This window comes from Taudactylus pleione, unplaced genomic scaffold, assembly GCF_031769625.1.
Source record: "Taudactylus pleione unplaced genomic scaffold, aTauple2 ptg000116l, whole genome shotgun sequence".
In the NCBI taxonomy this organism is placed as follows: Eukaryota; Metazoa; Chordata; class Amphibia; order Anura; family Myobatrachidae; genus Taudactylus; species Taudactylus pleione.
In genome coordinates, this window is record NW_028284518.1 from 25,381,785 (window position 1) to 25,404,404 (window position 22,620).

Sequence of the window (22,620 nt, forward strand, 5' to 3'; positions counted from 1 at the left end):
ATTATTTTTTTTCTCCATGACAGAATATTTCTAAAATATATAATTGAGGCTCTTATAATTCCTCTCCCTAGACCTTCCATTTTACTTATTGTAGCAGCCTCTTCTTTAAAAATGCTCTATTGCAGTGTTGACATATACTTAGAAATCAATGGCATTTGACATTATTATTTGAAGGTTAGCCTTTTTCTTGCAGATGTGAGATAAGCTGAATATTGAAGTTTAGCTTTTAGTTTATATATAGAAATGTATTTTTCTGGGGGTAGTTGCCCATAAATTACTGATGATGCAGCACTAGCATTTTAAATGAGAAGGAATATCCTAACATGATATGGTTCAGAAACCCTTATCTGGATAAAACAGGGTTTTTATTACATCGCTAATGTGAACATAATAAAATGATAGAACAAAAGATATAGAAATTACTGAGTGTATTATATGCATTGTTTTATTACTTGATTTCAATTGTAATTCTTTCTCCTGCAGGGTAATGAGAGATAAAGTATAAACATTTATCTGTCACCTTTTTAAGAAGGTTGATAATTCGCTCACATTTAATGACTCCATATGGTAATTTTTATTTTTTTTTGCAGAAAGTGAATAGATTGGTAATACCTGCTTAATTATCCTCAAGTGATCTTTACCTGTGTTCAATGGGCTCTCACATTTTCTACAACTGAAACATCCCCTTAATAGAGCATGTGATTCATCCTTATATTTAATAACAGTAATAGCATTAGCTGCAAGTAAATCAGGCTATAAAATGGTGAAATGTCCATGTTCTTTACAAAATGTATTTCAAATAATTAATTTTGGTTATAAAAGACAAAACTACATCACTGGTATTGGCAGCTCATATAATGCTGGGGATGTTGGATGGGTTTCATCTTAAAGCTGTTACATGCAGTAATCCAGCCTATGTGGGCTGTTTTTCATGCAGACTTTCCCCTTTATTTTCATTAATCAAAATGCCAAGTTTTTTGAAATTTCATCTTAACCTCTACTTCGCCAGAGCTTCACTGAATCATTAACTGGCTGGAAAAAAAGTATATATTTGCTTGTATTACTAAATTAGACCACAGTATAGTACATCTCTGTTAAATGTGTTATTACTGTAGCTCACTCTTCAAAAAGCAGACAAGTCAGTATGCTATAGGTATGCTTCAATGATTACAACCAGTACTGAGATATAATGTCCAAGCTAACAAACAGAATATACAAGTTTATATTATTAGCAGGCTTATGGATGTATATATCAGAGTGAATTAATATATTCAAACACTTAGGGGAAATTCAGTTAGCCCCGATAATTTTTCAGGCAAATAAAACGGGACTAACTGCATTTCTTTGCCTTTGGGCAATTCAGTTAGGTCCAGTTTTATTTGGATAAGGTCACGGACCTACAATATGTGTTTTCCCAGCCATGATCGTGAAAACAGGGCTGCTTATTGGGGATTTGTTTTTTAACCTGCCCCAGGCCGGTGAAGAAATATCCCAGATAACTGCCAGCTTTGGGGCTAATTGAATAGCCCCCGGGGAACAATAAGTCACAGTAAATTACCACGGCAAATTGAATTCCCCCTTAATTCCAAGTGCCTAGTTGACAGCACTCAATCTATTTTATCCTTTTGTGACATACTGTACTGTGCAAAAGTTTAGGCAGGTGTGGGAAAAAATGCTGCAAAGTAAGAATGCTTTCAAAAACACAGTAGAAGTGTTAATAGTTTATTTTTTTATCAATTAACAAAATGCAAAGTGAATGATTAGAAGAGAAAAACTAAATCAAATTAATTTTTGGTGTGACCACCCTTTGCCTTCAAAACAGCATCAGTTCTTCCAGGCACACTTGCACACAGTTTTTGAAGGAACTCGGCAGGGAGGTTTTTCCAAATAACTTGGAGAACTAATCACAGATCTTCTGTGGATGTAGGTTTGCTCAAATCCTTCTGTCTCTTCATGTAATCCCAGACAGACTCAATGATGTTGAGATCAAGGCTTTATGGGGGTCATATCATCACTTCCAAGACTACTTTTTCTTTTTCACGCTGAAGATAGTTCTTAATGACATTGGCGGTATGTTTGGGGTCGTTGTCCTGCTGCAGAATAAATTTGGAGCCATTTAGACGCCTCCGTGATGGTATTGCATGATGGATTAGTACCTGCCTTTTTCTCAGCATTGAGGACACCATTAATCCTGACCAAATCCCCAACTCCATTTGCTGAAATGCAGCCCCAAACTTGCAAGAAACCTCCACCATGCTTCACTGTTGCCTGCAGACACCTATTATTGTACCACTCTCCAGTCCTTCAGCGAACAAACTGCCTTCTGTTACAGCCAAATAGTTAAAATTTTGACTCATTAGTCCAGAGCGCCTGCAGGAATTTTTCTGCACCCCAGTTCCTATATTTTCGTGCATAGTTGAGTCCCTTGGCCTTGTTTCAATGTCGAAGGTATAACTTTCTGGCCGCAATTCTTCTATGAAGACCACTTTTGCCCAGACTTCTCCGAACAGTAGATGGGTGTACCTGGGTCCCACTGGTTTCTGCCATTTATGAGCTGATGGCACTGCTGGACATCTTCTGATTTGGAAGGGAAGTAAACATGATGTGTCTTTCATCTAATGCCCTAAGATTCCTTTGCTGACCATTGCGTCTACGGTCCTCAACATTCCCAGTTTCTTTGTGCTTCTTCAAAAGAGCTTGAAAAGCACATCTTGAAAACCCCAGTCTGCTTTGAAATCTTTCCCTGGGAGAGACCTTGCTGATGCAGTATAACAACCTTATGTCTTGTTGCTGTGCTCAGGCTTGCCATGGTGTGTGACATGAAACTGTCTTCTACAACCTCACCTTTGTAGCAGAGTTTGGCTGTTCCTCACCCAGTTTTAAGCCTAATACACAGCTGTTTCTGTTTCAGTTGATGACTGTGTTTCAACATACAAAAAATCCTATAAAATCCCTGACTTTGGGCAAGTGTACTTAGAAGAATTGATGCTGTTTTGAAGACAAAGGGTGGTCACACCAAATATTGATTTTGATTTCTCTTATGTTTTTTCCCTTTAATTTTATCAATTAATAAAATGCAGACTATTAACCCTACTATGGTATTGTAGTTTATATCAGTGCTATGTAGATCTTGTGCCAGGGCTCAAATTGGGGTCCTAGAACCTGCCTTTTTTTGATAGGCTGTTGAGAGGCAGGCACAGAAGTAACTGGTCATTCAAAAAGTGTTTAATAATAACACAATTATAAACAAAATCAGAATGGTTGCCAAGTACCATCATCCACTGTTCTCTTATTTTTTTCACCTGCAAGACCTTGAGCAATATACAGCCATTTTAGATCTTGGGTCTCTATTGTAAAGCTGCCATTTGTTTATGTTCTAAGAAAAATACAGCCACCAGAAATTTTAGGGGTCTGTACTGTACCACCACAAAAGACTTCGGGGACCTGCATTGTAAAACAACCTGATATTTATAGTGCCTACATTATAAAACCAACATAGGATTGTGGTCTACATTTGAGAGCATCTTCCAGGACAGGGTTGACATTAAATAGTAGCAACCAGTATGCCTTGTGTTTTGTGTCGTGGTCATAAGAAAGTTATCTATATTGAGTAAATGTGTATATAATTATCTCTGTATTGCATAGAAGTTCCTCTGAAATGCTGTATGTATTGTTTATAAGTCCCTAGATTGTGCTAAGTATTGTACTGGGGTCACCTGAATGCTCTCTTTATTGTTTAGTGAAACACTGTCTCTCTATTGTATATTGGGCACTAGAATTAATGGTTTGGGTACAGCATGCCAGCGTTCGGGATCCCGGCAGTCAGAATCACTACGCCGGCATCCCAAAAGGGTTAGGATACGGACAACTGTCGGTCAGTATCTTAACCCTCCACCTCTCCCTAAACCTCTCTCCTCCCTGCCTAAATCTAATCTCCCCCTTAGTACCTAAACCTAACCTCCCCCCGCACCCTAAATCTAATCCGCCCCGCTTAGTGCTTAACCCTAACCCACCCCTAACCTCAGTACTTACAGTTGGGATGCTGGGATTCTGACAGGTGTCAGGTTTCCGGCAACAGCATTCTAAGCGCCAGCCTCCCAATTGTTAGTATGCTGACCGCACCCTGAAGGAACTCTGTATTGTATGAGCTCTTTTAGAGAATAAGTTCTCATATTTCATGGACAGTGGCGTAACTAGGGTATTTGGAGCCCATGGCAAGTTAAAAAATGGAGCCCCCCCTCCCCAAAGTATGTGTGTGCACCAAAGGTGCGCACCAAAAAATTGGGCATGGTCACATGACACAAGGGGCATGGCCACTGGAAAATGGGGTGGTGTCAACATGATGCACCACCGTTTCTCGTCACTCTGGGAACATTCCTTTCCATTCATTATGCACCTTAATGCCCCCAGTAGTAGTACCCCTCCTGCAATGCCCACTGTAGCAGAACCCTCTGTAGTAGTGCCCCTTATACAGTGCCGCTAGTAGTGGTCCCCCTATGCAGTGCCCCTTATACAGTGCCCCCAGTAGTGGTCCCCCCTATGCAGTGCCCCCAGTAGTGGTCCCCCCTATGCAGTGTCCCCAGTAGTAGTACCCCCTATGCAGTGCCCTCAGTAGTAGTCTCCCCTATGCAGTCCCTTCAGTAGTGCCCCTTATATAGTGCCCCCAGTAGCAGTCCCCCTTATGCAGTGCCTTCAATAGTAGCAGTCCCCTCTATGCAGTTCCCCCAGTAGTAGCCCCCCCTATGCAGTGCTCCCAGTAGTGGTCCCCCCAATGCAGTGCCCCCAGTAGAGCCTCATGTAAAACACACAAAAAAATACACAACACTTACTCGAATACCCACTCCTGCCGCGCCCGCCACTGTCCGCTCTTTCGTCCTCCCAGACCGCTCTGCACTCTGTCTGCACTATGGGAGAGATGTCATGTCGTCTCTCCCATCACCCATTGTGGGAGCCAGAAGGCGGAGCTCATGAGTGAGCTCCAGCCCTGCTCCTGCAGTGGGCGCAGCTGCCAATGATTGTCTGTCTGACTCTCATTGGCTGCCAAAACAAATACACCGCCGGCAGGTAGTACGAGTGTACTACCCGGCGCCGGTGTTTGTTACTCCGCACTACACTGATTTGAAATCAGTGTCCTGGATCGTGGCCGGTGGGGCTTCCCCCCTGAGCCGGTCAGATGGCGCTCCGGGCACGTGGCCTGCTCGAACCCCCCCATGCTATGCCACTGTTCATGGAATATATAAAACCTAGCCTGCACATTTTTCATCATGCTGTTTTTTTCTGTTGGGATACACTAGTAGTAGAAGAGCCTATTCCACATAGTCTTGCTTGACCCCAGGTCTAAAGGTATTAAAGGTGTCAGCCACCCCCTGCATAAGTTTGTGAAATGCTTTGCTTGGTGTTTAAAAAAATAAATTCTGATATGCAAAGGGTGAACTGAAAAATAAGTAAAGTAAAACTTTTAACATGGCATTTTTACATTGATTAAAAGCAGTGGCTAGTGTTTTACAAATTTCTTTTATATATGTTATATTTCATTCAAATATTTTTTTAAGGGTGGTTATGCTGCCCATCCACTAGGCGATTAAACCTAGCGATTGAGCGATAACGACCGTTGTTATCGCTCAATCGCTTGGTAATTGCCCACAAATCGTGCAGTTTAATGTCTAATACGAACAGTGATGCGCATGCACGCTGGTCATATTGGACATCTATCATTGGGCAAACATGCTGGTCAACCTGACGATAACGTCAGGTTCAGCATGTTACCAGATGATTGATGTGCCTACACTGAACAACTGCTCGTTCAGTGTAGGAACATCTAAGACATAGAAACGACAGCACGATTACAAGGTCATAATCGTGCTGTCGTTTATATGTCGTGTAGTGGATGGGCAGAATTACAGTGCAGTGTTTTGATTTTCTTGATATTTATATTTTATTTTGTTTGTTTAGCAATATATGTAAGATTATTTCACTCTTCTACAGCAGCCAGCTGCCTTTGTCTGTTTAGCATCATTACCCCTCTTTGTCATTAGTCCTAAGCAGAATGTCCGAGGACTTATCTGTAACATGAGAGCTATGTGGGACATTGAGACATTTGTTTGTTTGCAGCTCTTTGCAGTTTTCGATCTTTGGGTTTCAAAAGTGCTGCATAAACAGAACTGCCAAGACACTGATTGCCTATTCTCCGTACCAGTGACAGATAGGAATCACAAACTGCTCAGGCAGAGAGGCCTCTGGAGATGGCTACAATATCCAGTTCATCACCAACTCATTGAGATGCCTTTCAATGGCATTTCTAACATTGGTTCTCAATGTTGTTTTGTAGGTTGTTGTTATCAGTGAGAAACTAATTCAGACAGAAATTCCAATGCATTTAACTCACTAAATTAAGGCTTTTGTATTAGTTGTTTGAAAAACACATACTAATATTAATAACGTTTCTTACAATAATTGTCTTAGCACAATAAGGATAATTTATGAGCCACAAATACTCTTGTGACATCAAGCATAATAGTACCCAGTAATCTAAGATGGTGGCACCTGCTGAAAGTTTGTTTTGACAGGTGAAAAAAATATAATACAATTTTTGCTGGACAGAATTAGATCTATAAGATAAAGGGACAGGTTTGGGTGCATTTAAAGGTTAGTTTCATGCTACACATGCTTTTTCCTCACAAAAGGATTTTTTTCTCAACCACCCACAGTATCAAAATAATAACAAATTTAATAAATTGACTTATTTCCTTCAATTAATTCTGACATAGCCCCTCACTTTTAATAGAGATCACATATTGCATTAATGGCCACTACAAGATAGATAAGAAACACAAACCTCATTTTACAATATTCGCCCACATTTAATAAAGTGCCACCATGCCTTTCTATATAACATTGATACTGATACAGCATGAATACCTGAAACATAACATTAATATATCCTCACACACCTGCCCCCACACGACATTAATACCTAGCATATTAGTCCCCACATTATATTAACTTCCCTCCAAGACAGTCTCTCCACATGCAGAGAATGAGCCAGGTTTTATATAATGACCATCTGCCAATGGTGGAACTGGCCGACTTAAGCGATTGCCATCCAGGCTAGAGCCACGGGTTCTGCACAGTGCCCCATAGCTTTACCCCTATTCTACAACTTAGTTTTACGTAAAAACATAAAAATGGAATGTCACAGTCTAGGCATGGAGGGAGTTCTTTTGGACATGGGTCTAATGGGTGGTTCGGCCCTGATCCCAGTCTTGCAACAGCATCTTTTTCCTCTACATGAAGTGCTGCAGTTCCATTAATTCAATTTACATACCTGGTTTGCAACTATTTGTGGGATTATTTTACCATAACATCATTAATAAAGCAAAGTTCTCCTCTAAATGTGATTAAGAGCCTAATTTAGCGTTGTACACAAGTCAGTTTTGCGGACAGATTTTGCAATTTGTTATGCTGTGCATGTACATACTTACCTACTTTCCGCACTTTCATCCTTCTGAAGAAAATCTCAGTTGTGATAGAAACGCGTGAAGGACAGTTCCGTTATGTCCCTAGTATCATTATACACAAGCCAGTGCCTCCTCCATGCAGAGATGTGCAGCTGGCAGCATCTCCATCTGCAGTGTTGATACAGAGGTAATACCATCTATGGCAAACAACCTAGCTGCTGCTATTACAGCAGCACAGACTTTGTGAGCTGCAGCTAGCCACTCAGCCCGGATCAACTAACAGAGGCAGAACAACTCTCCTGCACACGAACAGTCCATTACTGCTACTATCACTATTACAGCAAGGCAAGGTGCATGAGCCTCTGCCCGGTCTACAGCTGAGATCATATGACAGCGGCTGGTGAACTACATTCATACTGAGGCCGGATCCAGGTGATATAATAGTTTTAATACCAGTTAGTTAAGGAATTTTTTCTTGCAGTTCACAGGATGAATGGCTAAATATCACTCTGAGGGCCTGATTCAGCAAGGAACACAGTTGCTTATACAGAAGGATTTGAGCAAGCCTACATCCACAGAAGTTCTGTGGTTAGTTCCCCAAGATGTTTGGAACAACCTCCCTGCCGAGTTCCTTCAAAAACTGTGTGCAAGTGTATCTAAAAGAATTGGTCCTGTTTTGAAGGCAAAGGGTGGTCACACCGAATATTGATTTGATTTAGATTTCTCTTCTGTTCATTCACTTTGCATTTTGTTAATTGATAAAAATAAACTATTAACACTTCTATTTTTGAAAGCATTCTTACTTTGCAGCATTTGTTTTGCTTTCTGGGTTTTGACCTCTATGGTTCATCCTGCTTTCTCTTTATGTCTATCTGCCCTTACTTCAGCCTGCAGCTCTACTCTTCAGTCCTGTTTTCTGTCCCTGACTCTTTGGTTGATTTTATATTTACTTCTGCAGTACAGACCCTTCCAGAGTCCATTTGTGAGAACCAGAAGGGCCTTAAGGTCATAGGCCTTTATACACTGGTACTGAAGGTCCATTTTATACAGATGTGTCCTCATACATTGATGCTACAGTCATGCCAAACAGCCCTTTGCGGCACCATGTCACGTTACGAGACTGCTTGCGCCAAGCTCCTTTTTCGCTTGTAAATGCATCTTAGTCGCACTGCTATACGTCTAAAATACAACTCGGACTCACTGCAATGTGACAAAGACACATGACTGCACTGATTAATTTGATATGTGACACTTGTATATCTGTGTGCGATTGAGTCTGAATCTGTGTTCGAAGTGCTATGATGTAGAGGCCGCAGCTTTTTTCCTCGCCAAGTTCTGTTGTGCTTCATTTACAGACAGTCGTACAAAGATATACAAGTGTTGTATATCAAATTAATCAATGCAGTCTCCCGGTGTGTTTCAGTCGCAACGCATTGCAACTCTACGCATTTTCGGCCAAAAAAGATGCTCGGCACTTGCAGAATCTTGCAGGACCTGGTGACTCACTCACCGCAGGCATCTCATGCATCTGTACTCTCATTTTTAGAGTGTCATATTATTTTTCCTACAACAAACGGAAAGTGAAGAATATATATCTGACTGTACCTGTTTCTTTCTTGCCATCAAGGAGTACTTGCCTAACAATTTATTCTGACAGTTCACCAAAATGGATATAATGCTATTGGCAATAATTTCTATAGATGAAGTTCCTTCAGGGGAGTCAATATTAAACTATCAAGCAAAAAAATTATCTCAGAATCTGAAGATAATCTTCATATATAGAAGCATGACATGTTGCTGTTACACATTGTAATTCATAATATGGTTCTGGTTCATTAACCTCATTAAACATCACAGGAATACAGTAGCCAGATCCAAGCAATGCAGCTCTGATAGAAGGAGCTTTGAATGTTAAATTGTCACTAGACGCTCAAATGAGCTCTTGGGTGCCGTGGTGCAGTTCGTCACTATAATTTATATGGTGTCATTTTCAATGAGCATTGCTTGCTTTTAGGTTAACTGATTTTTGCGCTCTTTGAAATATAAGGGGTTATGATGTCATGATGGCAAAATTCTAGTATAATGTTGTAAGCACGGATGTTGTACTGCAGCAAAAAAATATATAGCATTATCGTTGAAATGCTTTGTTCTATAATTTGGAATAAAATAGCCGAGGAGTGAGAGAGAGAAATATTAGTTGTACAGGTTGAGTCTCCCATATCCAAATATTCTGAAATACAGAATATTCCGAAATACGGAATAATTTTTGCATGACTGAGATAATGAAACCTTTTGATTTTTGATGGTTCAATGTACAGAAACTTTGTCTAAGTCACAAATTATTAAAAATATTGTATAAAATTACCTTCAGGCTGTGTGTATAAGGTGTATATGAAACATAAATGAATTTCATTTCTGTACACAAAGTTTTTGTGAACCACAAAATTATTGAAAATATTGTATAAAATTACCTGCAGGCTGTGTGTATAAGGTGTATATAACAAATAAATGTATTCTGTGTGTATATTGGGGTCCCACTTCATTATGATATACAAATATTCCAAAATACGGAATATTCCATTATCCAAAATACCCCTGGTCCCGAACATTTTGGATGTGGGAGACTCAACCTGTATAACAAAATCTGTAGTAAACTACTCCAAGAATTAAAGTTTAATAAAGTATTTTTCATTATATTTAAATTCTCTTTCACATCATTGTATGTAGTTTTAGTCATGATACACTCAATATACAATGTTGTCTAATATGTCAGTGCTTTATAAATAACAGATAATATACAATGAAGTATCTTTTCATTATTGAATAAATTATTGTAATTTTAGTGTTATTTACAATTTCTTGCCTAATAGATAAATTACACTATTTTATGCTAGTAAACTCCTCTAACCCTATGTAGTATGCTCAGACCACCAATGTTATTCACTTCAACTAAACTTGTAACTAATGCTTTTATGTGCATAAGAGCTTAAAAGAGAATGGCAGCTATCAAAACAGCTGCATTGACAATCTTCCACAGAGCCATGTTTACTTCTTCAGACGGAATCGGTATGAAATACCGCCGGCAGCGTGAGCCCGACAGCGCTGGAAATCCCGATCGTTGTAAGGTAAGTATATACTAACCTAACCCTAACCCCCCTTAGGGGTGCCTAACCCTAACCTCCCCCCCAAGTGCCTAACCCTAATCCCCCCTGTAAGTGTCTAACCCTAACCCCCCCTTCCCTGCTGCCTAAACCTAAGTCCCCCGGGGGTGCCTAACCCTAAGTCCTCCCCGGGGGATGCCTAACCCTAACCCTCTTTCCCCCTAGCCTAACTCTAACCCTCCTGGGGGGGGTGCCTAACCCTAAGTCCCCCCCGGGTGCGCTAAACCTAACCCTCCCCCCGCGGCTGTCCACTCGCAGCGCCCGGCATCACTTCAATCGGGATGCTGGGCGCCGGTCTCCCGGCGTCGGGGAAATGACCGGAATCTACATCTAGACGCCGGACATTTCACCCTCGCCGGGATATGACAGTCGGGAAGCCGGTTGTCAGCCGGCTTCCCGATTGCATCCCCTTCAGACAGCTGTGTCTGGAAAATCACTGATTAATGGCTCTATTTGTGATGTTAATTATCGGGGTACGGGCCCCGATAACTAACACTCTAACTCGCTGCGGAATGCGGAGCAATTCAGCATTGCTCCGGCATGGTAACAGTTGATCCGGAAAACAGCTGTCCCGTGAGCGGCTTCACTGCTCTTTTCAGTGGCGCTAGTGCGCATGCGTGACCTACATTTTGTGGGTTCTTTAGCACCACCATCCCTGGCAGACTTAATACATGCTAGATGTTAGCGCAGCAGGGATGGAAGTCTGTTGTCTATATGACTCCTATATGGATCAGTTGTGGCTCTTGAATACGAGAGCAGTATTGACTATTTACATACCGAGTGTGAATTTAAATACCCTGCCCCCTAAATTCCCTTTAATCATTTTGTGAGCAGAAATGTTCCCTGCTTCAGAGCCAACTTTTACCTGTATGCAAGGTATCGATTCGTTATCCAGAAATAAATGTTTTATTGTGGTCTTCCCAAATGTAACACATCTGGAGTGTCTCACTCAGTATACTCATCAATGCCCTATGTTATAACTGTTCTACAATATAAAAGCTCAGAGAATAAAGTTGTCCTATATGCAGGCAATATACTTGCCATGCTATCTTGGCAAGTAATTATTACTCATACTGATTTATGGCCCCAGTCAGAATGTGGTTTTATGGTGTTTTTTTGGAATTCTTTTATTATTGAGATAATAAAGAGAAAAATAAAGCAAAATAAATTTTGCTTTCACGACTTGGGGTTCGTTTTCTTTGTTTGTACCAAAAAGAAGTAACATGTACAAACAAAAATAATTTAACAGTATAGTGATGATTAGTCAATGAAAGGGTTAACTGGTTATAAGAGAGTTAATCTTAAAAATGACCATTTGTGCGTGTTGAATATCTGATAATGCATGGTTATCACAGTAATGATGTTGTACAAATCAAATTACTATTGAATATCATATGCTGTGTGTAAAATGTGTATATATATATATATATATATATATATATATATGTGTATGTATATGTATATATATATAAATATATATATGTACAGTCAGGTGCATAAATATTGGGACATTGACAGAATTTTCATATTTTGGCCTCTATTCACCACCACAATGGCTTTGAAATGAAACAAACAAGATGTGCTTTAACTGCAGACTTTCAGATTTAATTTGAGGGTAATTACATCCAAATCAGGTGAACGGTGTAGGAATTACTGTACAACGGTTTCTATATGTGCCTCCCACTTTTTAAGGGGCCAAAAGTAATGGGACAAACTAAACAATCCTAAATCTAACTTTCACTTTTTAATACTTTGTTGCAAATCCTTTGCAGGCAATTACAGCCTGAAGCTGGAACGCATAGACATCACCAGACGCTGGGTTTCATCCCTGGTGATGCTCTGCCAGGCCTATACTGCAAATGTCTTCAGTTCCTGCTTGTTCTTGGGGCATTTTCCCTTCAGTTTTGTCTTCATCAAGTGAAATGCATGCTCAATCGGATTCAGGTCAGGGGATTGACTTGGCCATTGCATAACATTCCACTTTTTAGCCTTAAAAAACTCTTTGGTTGCTTTTGCAGTATGCTTCGGGTCATTGTCCATCTGCACTGTGAAGCGCCGTCCAATGAGTTCTGAAGCATTTGACTGAATATGAGCATATAATATTGCCCGAAACACTTCAGAATTCATTCTGCTGCTTTTGTGTTCCATTGGCAGCCATACATGCCCACGCCATGACACTTCCAACCACCATGCTTCACTGATGAGGTGGTATGTTTTGGATCATGAGCAGTTCCTTTCCTTCTCCATACTCTTCTCTTCCCATCACTCTGGTACAAGTTGATCTTTGTCTCATCTGTCCATAGGATGTTGTTCCAGAACTATAATGGCTTTTTTAGATGTTGTTTGGCAAACTCTAATTTGGTCTTCCTGTTTTTGTGGCTCACCAATGGTTTACTTCTTTTGGTGAACCCTCTATATTCACTGTTGTGAAATCTTCTCTTGATTGTTGACTTTGACACATATACACCTACCTCCTGGAGAGTGTTCTTGATTTGGCCAACTGTTGTGAAGGGTTTTTCTTCACCAGGGAAATAATTCTTCTGTCATCCACCACAGTTGTTTTCCGTGGTCTTCCAGATCTTTTGGTGTTGCTGAGCTCTCCGGTGCATTCTTTCTTTTTAAGAATGTTCCAAACAGTTGATTTGGCCACACCTAATGTTTTTGCTATCTCTCTGATGGGTTTGTTTTGATTTTTCAGCCTATTGATGGCTTGCTTCCCTGATAGTGACAGCTCTTTGGATCTCATATTGAGAGTAGACAGCAACTGATTCCAAATGTAAATGTCACACCTAGAATCAACTCCAGACCTTTTACCTGCTTAATTGATAATGAAATAGCAGGGGAATAGCCCACACCTGTCCATGAAATAGCTTTTGAGTTGATAGTCCCATTACTTTTGGCCCCTTAAAAAGTGGGAGGCACATATAGAAACCATTGTAATTCCTACACCATTCACCTGATTTGGATGTAATTACCCTCAAATTAAATCTGAAAGTCTGCAGTTAAAGCACATCTTGTTTGTTTAATTTCAAAGCCATTGTGGTGATGAATAGAGGCCAAAATATGAAAATTCTGTCAATGTCACAATATTTATGCACCTGACTGTGTGTGTGTATGTATATATATATATATATATATATATATACTGTGTGTGTGTATAATATCTCAAACAGACCAGCACTCCTCTAAAGAAACAGTCTGCTCCGGCGCCTTCAGAATGAGTGAAGATTCAGAAAGAACAAAAGACTGCAGCACTCGGAGACTGATAATAATAAAATATATTAAATGGTGTCACAAAAAGTAATCCGATTTTTCAATGCTCTATGGCTCCTTTATCAAAGTGTGAACGGATACAAATCCCAGACTTTTCTAATGCTTCTTTAACAGAAGGATAGTCCTCCACCCTTGTGAGTGGAGGACTATCCTTCTGTTAAAGAAGCATTATAGAAGTCTTGGATTTGTATAAGATCTGTTATACAACAGGAACAAGCAATTAAAGAGATATTTTGTCCTCAGTATGATGAGTATACACCTCATTAACATCTAAATGTGGTTTCTATCAAAATCAAGATCCAAACATGGGAGACCAGAATTTAAGTCTGAAAGATAGAACAAACTTTATATGTTCCTATAATTAAGGATTTAAAAATACTCAGGAGCTGTCTAACGAATCAACCACTATTAGCTGTCATTAAAAAGGTGGTCTCTTACACATTTTGAGACAAGCAAGTCAAAGACGCCACAGAACCCCTGATGAAGTCGTGGTCGATGAAACGCGTTGGGTGATTGTAGTCACAATTGACAAAGATTTGTTCAATAATCATATTCCTTATAATTGGGATAATAACAGGTTATATGTTAATAAGAAAAGTTTTATGTATCTTTGAATTTTAATAAAGTGTTTTGGAATGATTAAAGTGGTTTGTGTGTCAACTCTCCTCTTCCATTGACTCATAATCTATATCTATATTTATATCAATATTGTATCACCAGAGGGGATTGAAATTGTGAATATTAAGTGCTCCTCAGGTGACTATTTAATTGTCATTTTCTGACCTCTGGAGACAGAGAGGTCTAATTTGAGGATTGCTGCTTGGAATACACCAAGATACTATTGGATAAATTATTATACTATTGTGGCTGCTTAGCGCATAATTGGAAATTGTTTATATATATATATATATATATATATATATATATAAAATGTAAATATTTATTTTCAAACGTAGACTAAAATATGACTTATTACCTCATTCATAGGGAGAATAAATGTCAATAAAAAAGCACACCACCGTTCTTGTTCTTTAATTGTACTTCAATTATTGTCTGACTCCAGAGACACCTCCTACAAAATACAGTTGCTACTGTTTTGTGCTGTATCTGGAATCACAAGTCCTTGAGGGTTGAAAGTCGGCTGTTGACAAATTATACACTGCAGGGCGTAATATCCTTCCTTGATTTTTAAGTTGCATAGGAGCAAGACTTCATAACGTGACACAAATAAATTCTCAACATGGTCAAAAACTATCCTATAAACTGTATAGATACAGTGACTGGAGTAACATGATTAACACAGGGTACTTTCTTCAAAAATTCAGTATGCAAACTTTTAGTGTTCTTCCTTCAAACGTTTGAGGATGATTGTCTTGGAACGTAAGATCTTTGTAGCCTGGGATGGGGAAAAAACCTACCACCCAAAATGGATCTGTTTTGCAGAAATGTTTACAGATAACCAATCTATCACTGCCATTGCTTTCTCTTGTATCCTTTGAAATGCTTTCAAATACCTTTTTGGAATATATATAAGCTGTTTAACAACAGTGTGTCAGCGAGTGCACTTTTTAAATGTGTTTGTATTTACAGTTTGCTTTCAGAGTCTAAACAACTTGACATTTTGAGGAAAACAAGATCTAACATACATGAGGGAAGTTACAAAGAGGCGGTAAGTGTATAATCAAAACGCAGCGACATTTTCTCATTTGAGTAATGTCTTTTATGTGTCCTTGTGTTTCCTTTGTTGTAAAGATTGGCATTTCAATAATATGAAAACTCGTAGTGCAAATCTCTTTAGCACCAAATTACCAGAGCATTCAGAAATAGACGTGGCAATTTGTATCGCATGGGGAATGTGACATGTGATTTTTCTTCTTTTGTCCATTAACAAAAGGCTTTGCTTCAGTGTGTTCTGCAGGGATGTTTTTATGCTGCTCTATAACGTAATACTTAAGGTGCATTCACACACAATGATTTTTTGAACGATTATCGTTAGCAACATCGTTTATCGTTCAATCGTTGAAAAAATCGTTCACTTTCTAAGTTAAAACGATGAACGATTATCGTTCATGCACGTTCACGTTTGTAGTTCAGTCAGACTGAGGAACTCAACGATTTTCATTAAGGGAATATGCAAAAATCGTTTGTAGTTCAAAAAAATCGTTCAATACTTTTAGTAAATGAACGATTTTAGTAAACGATTTTCGTTCATTTTTCCCTTGAAAAAATGAACGAAAATCGTTTACTAAAATCGGTCATTTACAAAATCGTTATGTGTGTATGTAGCTTTAGGAGTAAATTTACTATGCAGCGCTTTTCAACGCAGTTTTGTATTTAATATTGTTCCCCCTTCAAACCCAGCAGCCAAAACCGCCGAAGACGTGGTAACTTTCAAATTCGCTGCATAGTAAATTTACCCCTTGGTCCCTATAAATTACTTAGAGCTGAACAATGTTTAGGGGAGAAGAATCTGCATTGTACAAGTACAACTTGCATGTGGAATGTACGCACAAGGATAGAGATTCCGTATGCCACAAAGTCTAGCATTTTATGTGTCAAGTTATTTTATCTATACAAGGTCAGAAGAATATACAAATAAAAACCTGAGAGAATAACAAGTACTGAGGACTGAATATGGGATGTAGTTAATAGACCGGCGGACTAAATGCTGCTGGTCTATATCCCGACACCAGAAGACCGGCACGGGACAGAAGATAGATGTCAAAATAACGACGCCTATCTTCATCCCGGTGCCGAAGGACGCTGGACCGATTGAGGTAAGCCCGGGTGTCCCTAGTATTTAGCCGCGGGGGGGGGGGAGGGGGTTGGGTTTATTCAACCATGGGGGGGTTAGGGTTAGGCTAGGGCAGTGTTGGCTCTCCTTGACACTCCAGCTGTTGTGGAACTATATATCCCAGCATGCCCTGCCACAGTTTTAGCATGCCCTAATAGCAAAACTGTAGCAGTGCATGCTGGTTTATGTAGTTCCATAACAGCTGGAGTGTCAAGGTTAGCCAACACTGGGCTAGGGGAAGGGGGGGTTAGGGTTACGCGCAGCTGGGTGGAGGTTAGGGTTAGTCACCCCCTGGGAGGGTTAGGTTTAGGGTGCTCCTGAGGGGGGTAAGGTTTAGGCACCCCCGGGAGGGACTTAAAGTTAGGCACTACCCCGGGAGTTTAGGGTTAGACACCCCTAAGAGAGGGTTAGGGGGGGGAGATGGGAGGATTAGGTGATTTACCTGCCATTGTCGGGATTTCCCCCTTTCGGGCTAACACTGTCGGCATTTCAATCCCATGCTGCCCAAAATATAATGTATGTGGTAAATTCTACTTTTTATTTGGATTTTTTTCACATACTGTAGTTTCACTGTACAGGATGAGAAGACCCTTTTATTTATCAAGGTATCATGAGTACTCCTGGCTAGGGATGTAACTAGTTGTCAATCATCACCCTTGTGGGAGCAGGTGTCTGTCAGTCCATGTTAATCCTTGCATAATCAGGGTGAGAGTCTAACTCATGTTGTATCTTGACTTACATGTCCTTAAGTATTTACAAATAAGAGTTTACTTTTGTCACTTACATGAATGATCAAATTAAGTGTCAAACCCATCATCGCACCTAGGGCCTGATTCAGAGCCGGACGCTATTTGCGCTCGCTCGTTCAGAAAAAAGGGGTGGCTATTCAAATGAACCGTTCGCTCTTTGCGGTCTGTTCACGCCTCTAGGTCTGAACGAGCATACAAAACTTGCGGTCGTTTTTTGGAAAACTACGCCCCCTGGCCGTTCGCATCCTACGTCATGTCTGCTATTAGATTAATCGAGTACATTGACCAGCGTATGAACTGCTCGCTATTCTTGTGGTTGGTTTTTCCTACCACAATCTTGCGAGCAGTTCTGACTATAAAATAACCCAGTGACGCTGCTGTATTAATTATGCACACCCATAAAACGCCCGTTTTGACCTTTCTGATCTCCACTCCCCGTTTTCAAGCACCTTCCCCTGTTACCACCCACATACGCCTCCTCATGTCACTGAAAATAGCAGGCATTCACTATTTAGCGAACAAACGATTTTCGGCCGCACTGGCTGGTTCGCGCATGCGTATTACGATCCGTACGCATGCGCAGTTGGGCAAACATCGCTCGGAACGAACGAGCGGCCGCTTACGAGCGGCTCTGAATCAGGCCCTTAGTGTAATATTTTATTTTCTGTTTCTCCAATATGTGCCTGTATATATCATCAGGATCTGTGATCTAGGACCAGGTACCTTTTTCAGATGCTAAGTTGTGACCTAAAGCTAATCTATTTTGTATCATTTGACCCATCTCTTCATTTATTATTTTCAAAGAGAAGACTGTTTCATTCACTATAGAGTCCACCACAATGCCTAATTAATCACAAGTGCTAAATGTGTACAAACCCAACAATTTTTTCACGTTGACTTAGAACTTTAGCATGCATTAGCAACGCAGAATTTTCTCCAACCTAGTCATAATGTGGTTCTTGCTGAGTTTCTGTCTGTGTTGACATCAGGAAAGACAATGATCCACGTCACAAAAGGACCCATTCTCAATGCTAGAGTAGTCTGTTGCCACCTGTCACGGCTGTCGACACTTGAGACTCCTGGAGCGAGGCAGGCCTACTATGGCACAATAAACTGGGGTGGTCTTAGGAATGAACTTTTCATGAAACTCAGTAGCACAGGATAAAAGTAAAATAGAATTTATTCACAAAAGAATTATAATCAGCAAGGTCTCATATAAAGTCTCAAACAACACAGAGGTTCACATATGCAATATTAAGTATAGGAGAAAAATCCCCAAATATATATATGCAGTCTTTAACATATAAGAACTATCGTGGTAGGGAACCCCGAGTTCAGTATGAGGCTAACACCTCAGGATGGAATTGAGGACCTTTGCCAGGGTAGAATCCTGTAGTAATGGAAATCCGGAGCAGAGCAAGCCCTGCAGAATAATATAGTTCTGGTACAGGGCCGAGCCCTGCGGTGCAGTGAGAGATGAAGCAAACTTGAGCCTTATGTATAGTGAAGTCGGAGTAGGGTTAAGCCCTGTAAGGCGATGAGATTCCAGAACAGGATTGAGCCCTGCGGCGTGGCTAGAGTTCGGAGTGGGGTTGAGCCCCGTGATGCAGAGAAGATTGAAGCAGGGTTGAACCCTGTGATGCGATGAGATTCCTGAACAGGGTTGAGCCCTACGACGTGGTTAGAATATGGAGCAGGGTTGAGCCCCGTGATGCGGAGAAGATTGTAGCAGGGCTGAGCCCTGTGATCTAATGAGATTCCAGAACAGGGTTGAGCCCTGCGGCATGGCTATTGTTCGGAGCGGGGTTGAGCCCTGTGATGCAGAGATGATACTGTAACGGTGCAGTTGAGAACTGTAACAAGGATGAGTTCAATATCCACAGGAACGGAAAGACAACAGGCAAAGTAAATAGTGCAGCAAAATGATGAAACCACAGTGATGGAGCAGTAAGCAATACTTAGGCAATAGGAATGCTGGGCCCTGTAGTGCAGCGGGTAACTGGCATCAGAAGTTCATATGGAATATAACAAAGTCCACAGCAATTTACATCAGGCACAGCGGGGATCTGGCAGGAGTCCAAGAAAAGACCTGAAAGCATCGTTGCACAGACACTGAGACACAGTTAGTAACAGGCTTTATACTAGAGGTCTGTGATCCATAGGAAGTTTCAGAACATGTGACCCAAATGGAATCAGGTTTGAAATAATGAGCAATTTAGGAATCCCACAACCTGACTACACCTGGGAAACAGATGATTACTTTAACACTCTATCCCCTGAATGAGAAGCATGCCAGCAAGCAGGATAGCTCCTCCAACGACCACAATGGAACTTTGGCAAAGGTAGTCTATCTTTATGTACTGAAATAGTCGCAGTCCCGACACCACCTTAGTTTTACTATTCAAAGGGAGTGTTAGAATGTCCCAATATGACCTCAGTTTCTTGTACAATATAATTGGTATTTTAAGGCTTCTTTAGTTGCTGCTGATTGATTGACAAGATGGCTCTTGGCTGGACCAGTGGATTTGGAGGAACTACCCTCTTAAGGTGAGAGAGTGTGTGTTCACTTTGGTTTCTCCTTAACTTTCACATCCATAAATGACATCAGCAGCTCATGGTATAGTCCTTCCTTTGATTTGTTAAAATGTCCTATTACCATATCTCTTGCTTTTATGGAGTGGCATGTGGAAGGCAGCTTTGGGTGTGTGCATATCACAGATACTTGCAGCACCTTCGAATAATTTGACATTTTTAATTGAATTTGCACTGTCACAATTTAGACATTAGCTAAGTAAATTACTAGGTCTACCCAGAGGCGTCACCGGGCCTGGTGACACCCGGTGCGCACTCTGACTGTCTTAGTGTCCCTGCACGCTGGAGGCGCACCCAATAAGTGTGAGAGGCCTAAAATAAAAGGGTGTGGCCTTGCATGGATCTTGATGACTTCAGCCCGGGGACAGTCCAGCATCTCCGGAGATGCTGGGGTGCCCCAGGAGACTGGGCTGTCAGCTCCTCTTCTATGTCTGGAGCAGGGTGCTGCAGGAGAATGTCACACTACTGCACCCGGCTCCTGTCACTGCAGAGGAGCCGGCATTTTGGTGGCACCACCCCTCATGACGCCACTGGATCTACCATCAGTTTGGAAAGTTTTCTAAAGAAAATCTCTGAGTGACAAATGGTCGTCTTGGCATTGTTCTGGTGGCATACAACACTATGGGTAAAGTATCGGCCCATTGTAAAGTGACTTTAGTCAATTTATTTTTTGATAATTCCATTGTATATTTCAAATTTCCCACTAGCTTATTGGTGTAAGGGATTTGAGATTGCTATTTAACTCTTAGAAGCTCACACATTTTTTAAGAGACTGCCTTGATCATAAAACTAACCTGTGATTGTCACAAGCCGCAGACGCGTCCTGTTGGATGGTGGTCTCTCAGGCCGGTTGCTGGGAGACAGAGACACCACGCTGTCAGCTCATGATTTCCTCCCTGGAATGGGATTGGTCTTTCCTACTTTTTCTGCCCTGCTGATGCGTTGCTCGGATGCCGGTGATGGCCTTCCACATGTTTCCGGTTCTGGTGTTTGCATCATGTTGGTCGAGTGTCCAAAACCTCAGCCTGCCTTCCAGTATCGCTACCGCTTGTGTCAACTCGGCAGCACAGGTCTCTTCCTAGTGTCACTTGTGTCATCTTGGTGGCACAAGTCGCACTCCAGCGTCATCTGTTGCTTGTGTCATCTCGGCGACACAAGCCGCACTGTAGCAACATCCACCACTTGTGTCATCTCGGCAGCACAGGCCATTACCCAGCATCTCCAGGGTACATTACCAACTACACCGCCACTTGTGTCACTCCTGCAACACAAGTTGCACTCCAGCAATATCCACCGCTTGTGTCATCTCGTCGGCACAGGCTGTTACCCAGCCTTCTAGGCTGCTATGCTGCCCAGAGACTGTATCTGCTTCCAGCTCTCACGGCTACTACACATTCCAGTGGCTGCATCTTTCACCAGCCTTCTAGGATGCTAAACTACCCAGAGACTGTATCTGCTTCCAGTCCTCAAGGCTCCTACACAGCCCAGTTGCTGCATCTTCCACAAGCCTTCTAGGCTGCTATACTGCCCAGAGACTGTATCTGCTTGTAGCCCTCAAGGCTGCCACACAGCCCATTGGCTGCATTCTCTACCAGCCCTCAAGGCTGCATCTGCTACCAGCCCTCAAGGCTGCTACACAGCCCAGTGGCTGCATCTTCTACCAGCCCTCAAGGCTGCTACACAGCCCATTGGCCGCATCTATCATGAGCCCTTAAGGCTGCTACAAAGCCCAGGGGCCACATCTGTACCAATCCCTAAGACTGCTACACAGCCCTGAGGCTGCATCTGTTATCTTTTTGCAAGGGGTACCCCAACCATCATATTTTCATAATTCTTACTACTCAGTGTTGATTCGGCTTAGGACTCGTGACATTATCACCGGCTATAAATAGAAAAGAGTGATATCAGAGTTGCAGGATTGTGATCATGGAACCCGGCCAGAACCCAGCTCAAATACTTGCAGCTCAAATCCAGGTCTTGACCCAAAAAGTCCAGGAACTTTCCCTACGGGTCGAGGAGACACGAGCAGCTCCTGCTCTAGCCGCTCCTGCTCCAGCCGGTCCTCTGGAACCTAAGTTAAATTTTCCAGACCGATTTTCTGGCAGATGTAAGGACTTCTTAAACTTTAGAGAAAGCTGCAGATTATAATTTGGATTACGACCTAGGTCGTCTGGCACTGAGATTCAATGAGTTGGCATTATAATCTCCATGCTTCAGGGTGATCCCCAGACCTGGGCCTTTGGTATTCCTCCTATGCACATTGCTCTTCAGACGGTGAATGCTTTCTTCTCCGCCTTAGGTCTACTCTAGGACGATCCAGACAAGGCAGCGTTGGCAGAGTCAAACCTTCGGTCTTTGACACAGGGACAGAGAGCTGCAGAAGACTACTGCACCGAGTTTCATAAGTGGTTAATAGATTAGGGGTGGAATGACACGGCACTATGGAGACAATTCCGCTTAGGTCTTTCGGATCAGATTAAAGACATTCTCGGGCAGCACTCAGTGCCGGGGACATTGGATAACCTCATGCATCTAGCCATCCATATAGACTGCCAGCTTCGTGAGTGAAGGTTGGAAAAGGAGCTTCCTACATC

At 41.5% G+C, this 22,620-nt stretch overlaps 1 protein-coding gene across 5 annotated transcripts in view; it reads left to right on the forward strand.

The window, feature by feature from the left end:
- The window catches only part of PIGN (phosphatidylinositol glycan anchor biosynthesis class N), a 491,207-nt gene that overhangs the window by 192,648 nt on the left and 275,939 nt on the right, over window positions 1-22,620 (forward strand). For all 5 annotated transcript variants that reach the window (XM_088471817.1, XM_088471818.1, XM_088471815.1 and 2 more), the window contains one exon: window positions 15,482-15,560. In XM_088471817.1, coding sequence (XP_088327943.1) covers window positions 15,482-15,560 — 79 coding nt within the window. The remainder of the gene's footprint in view (window positions 1-15,481; window positions 15,561-22,620) is intronic.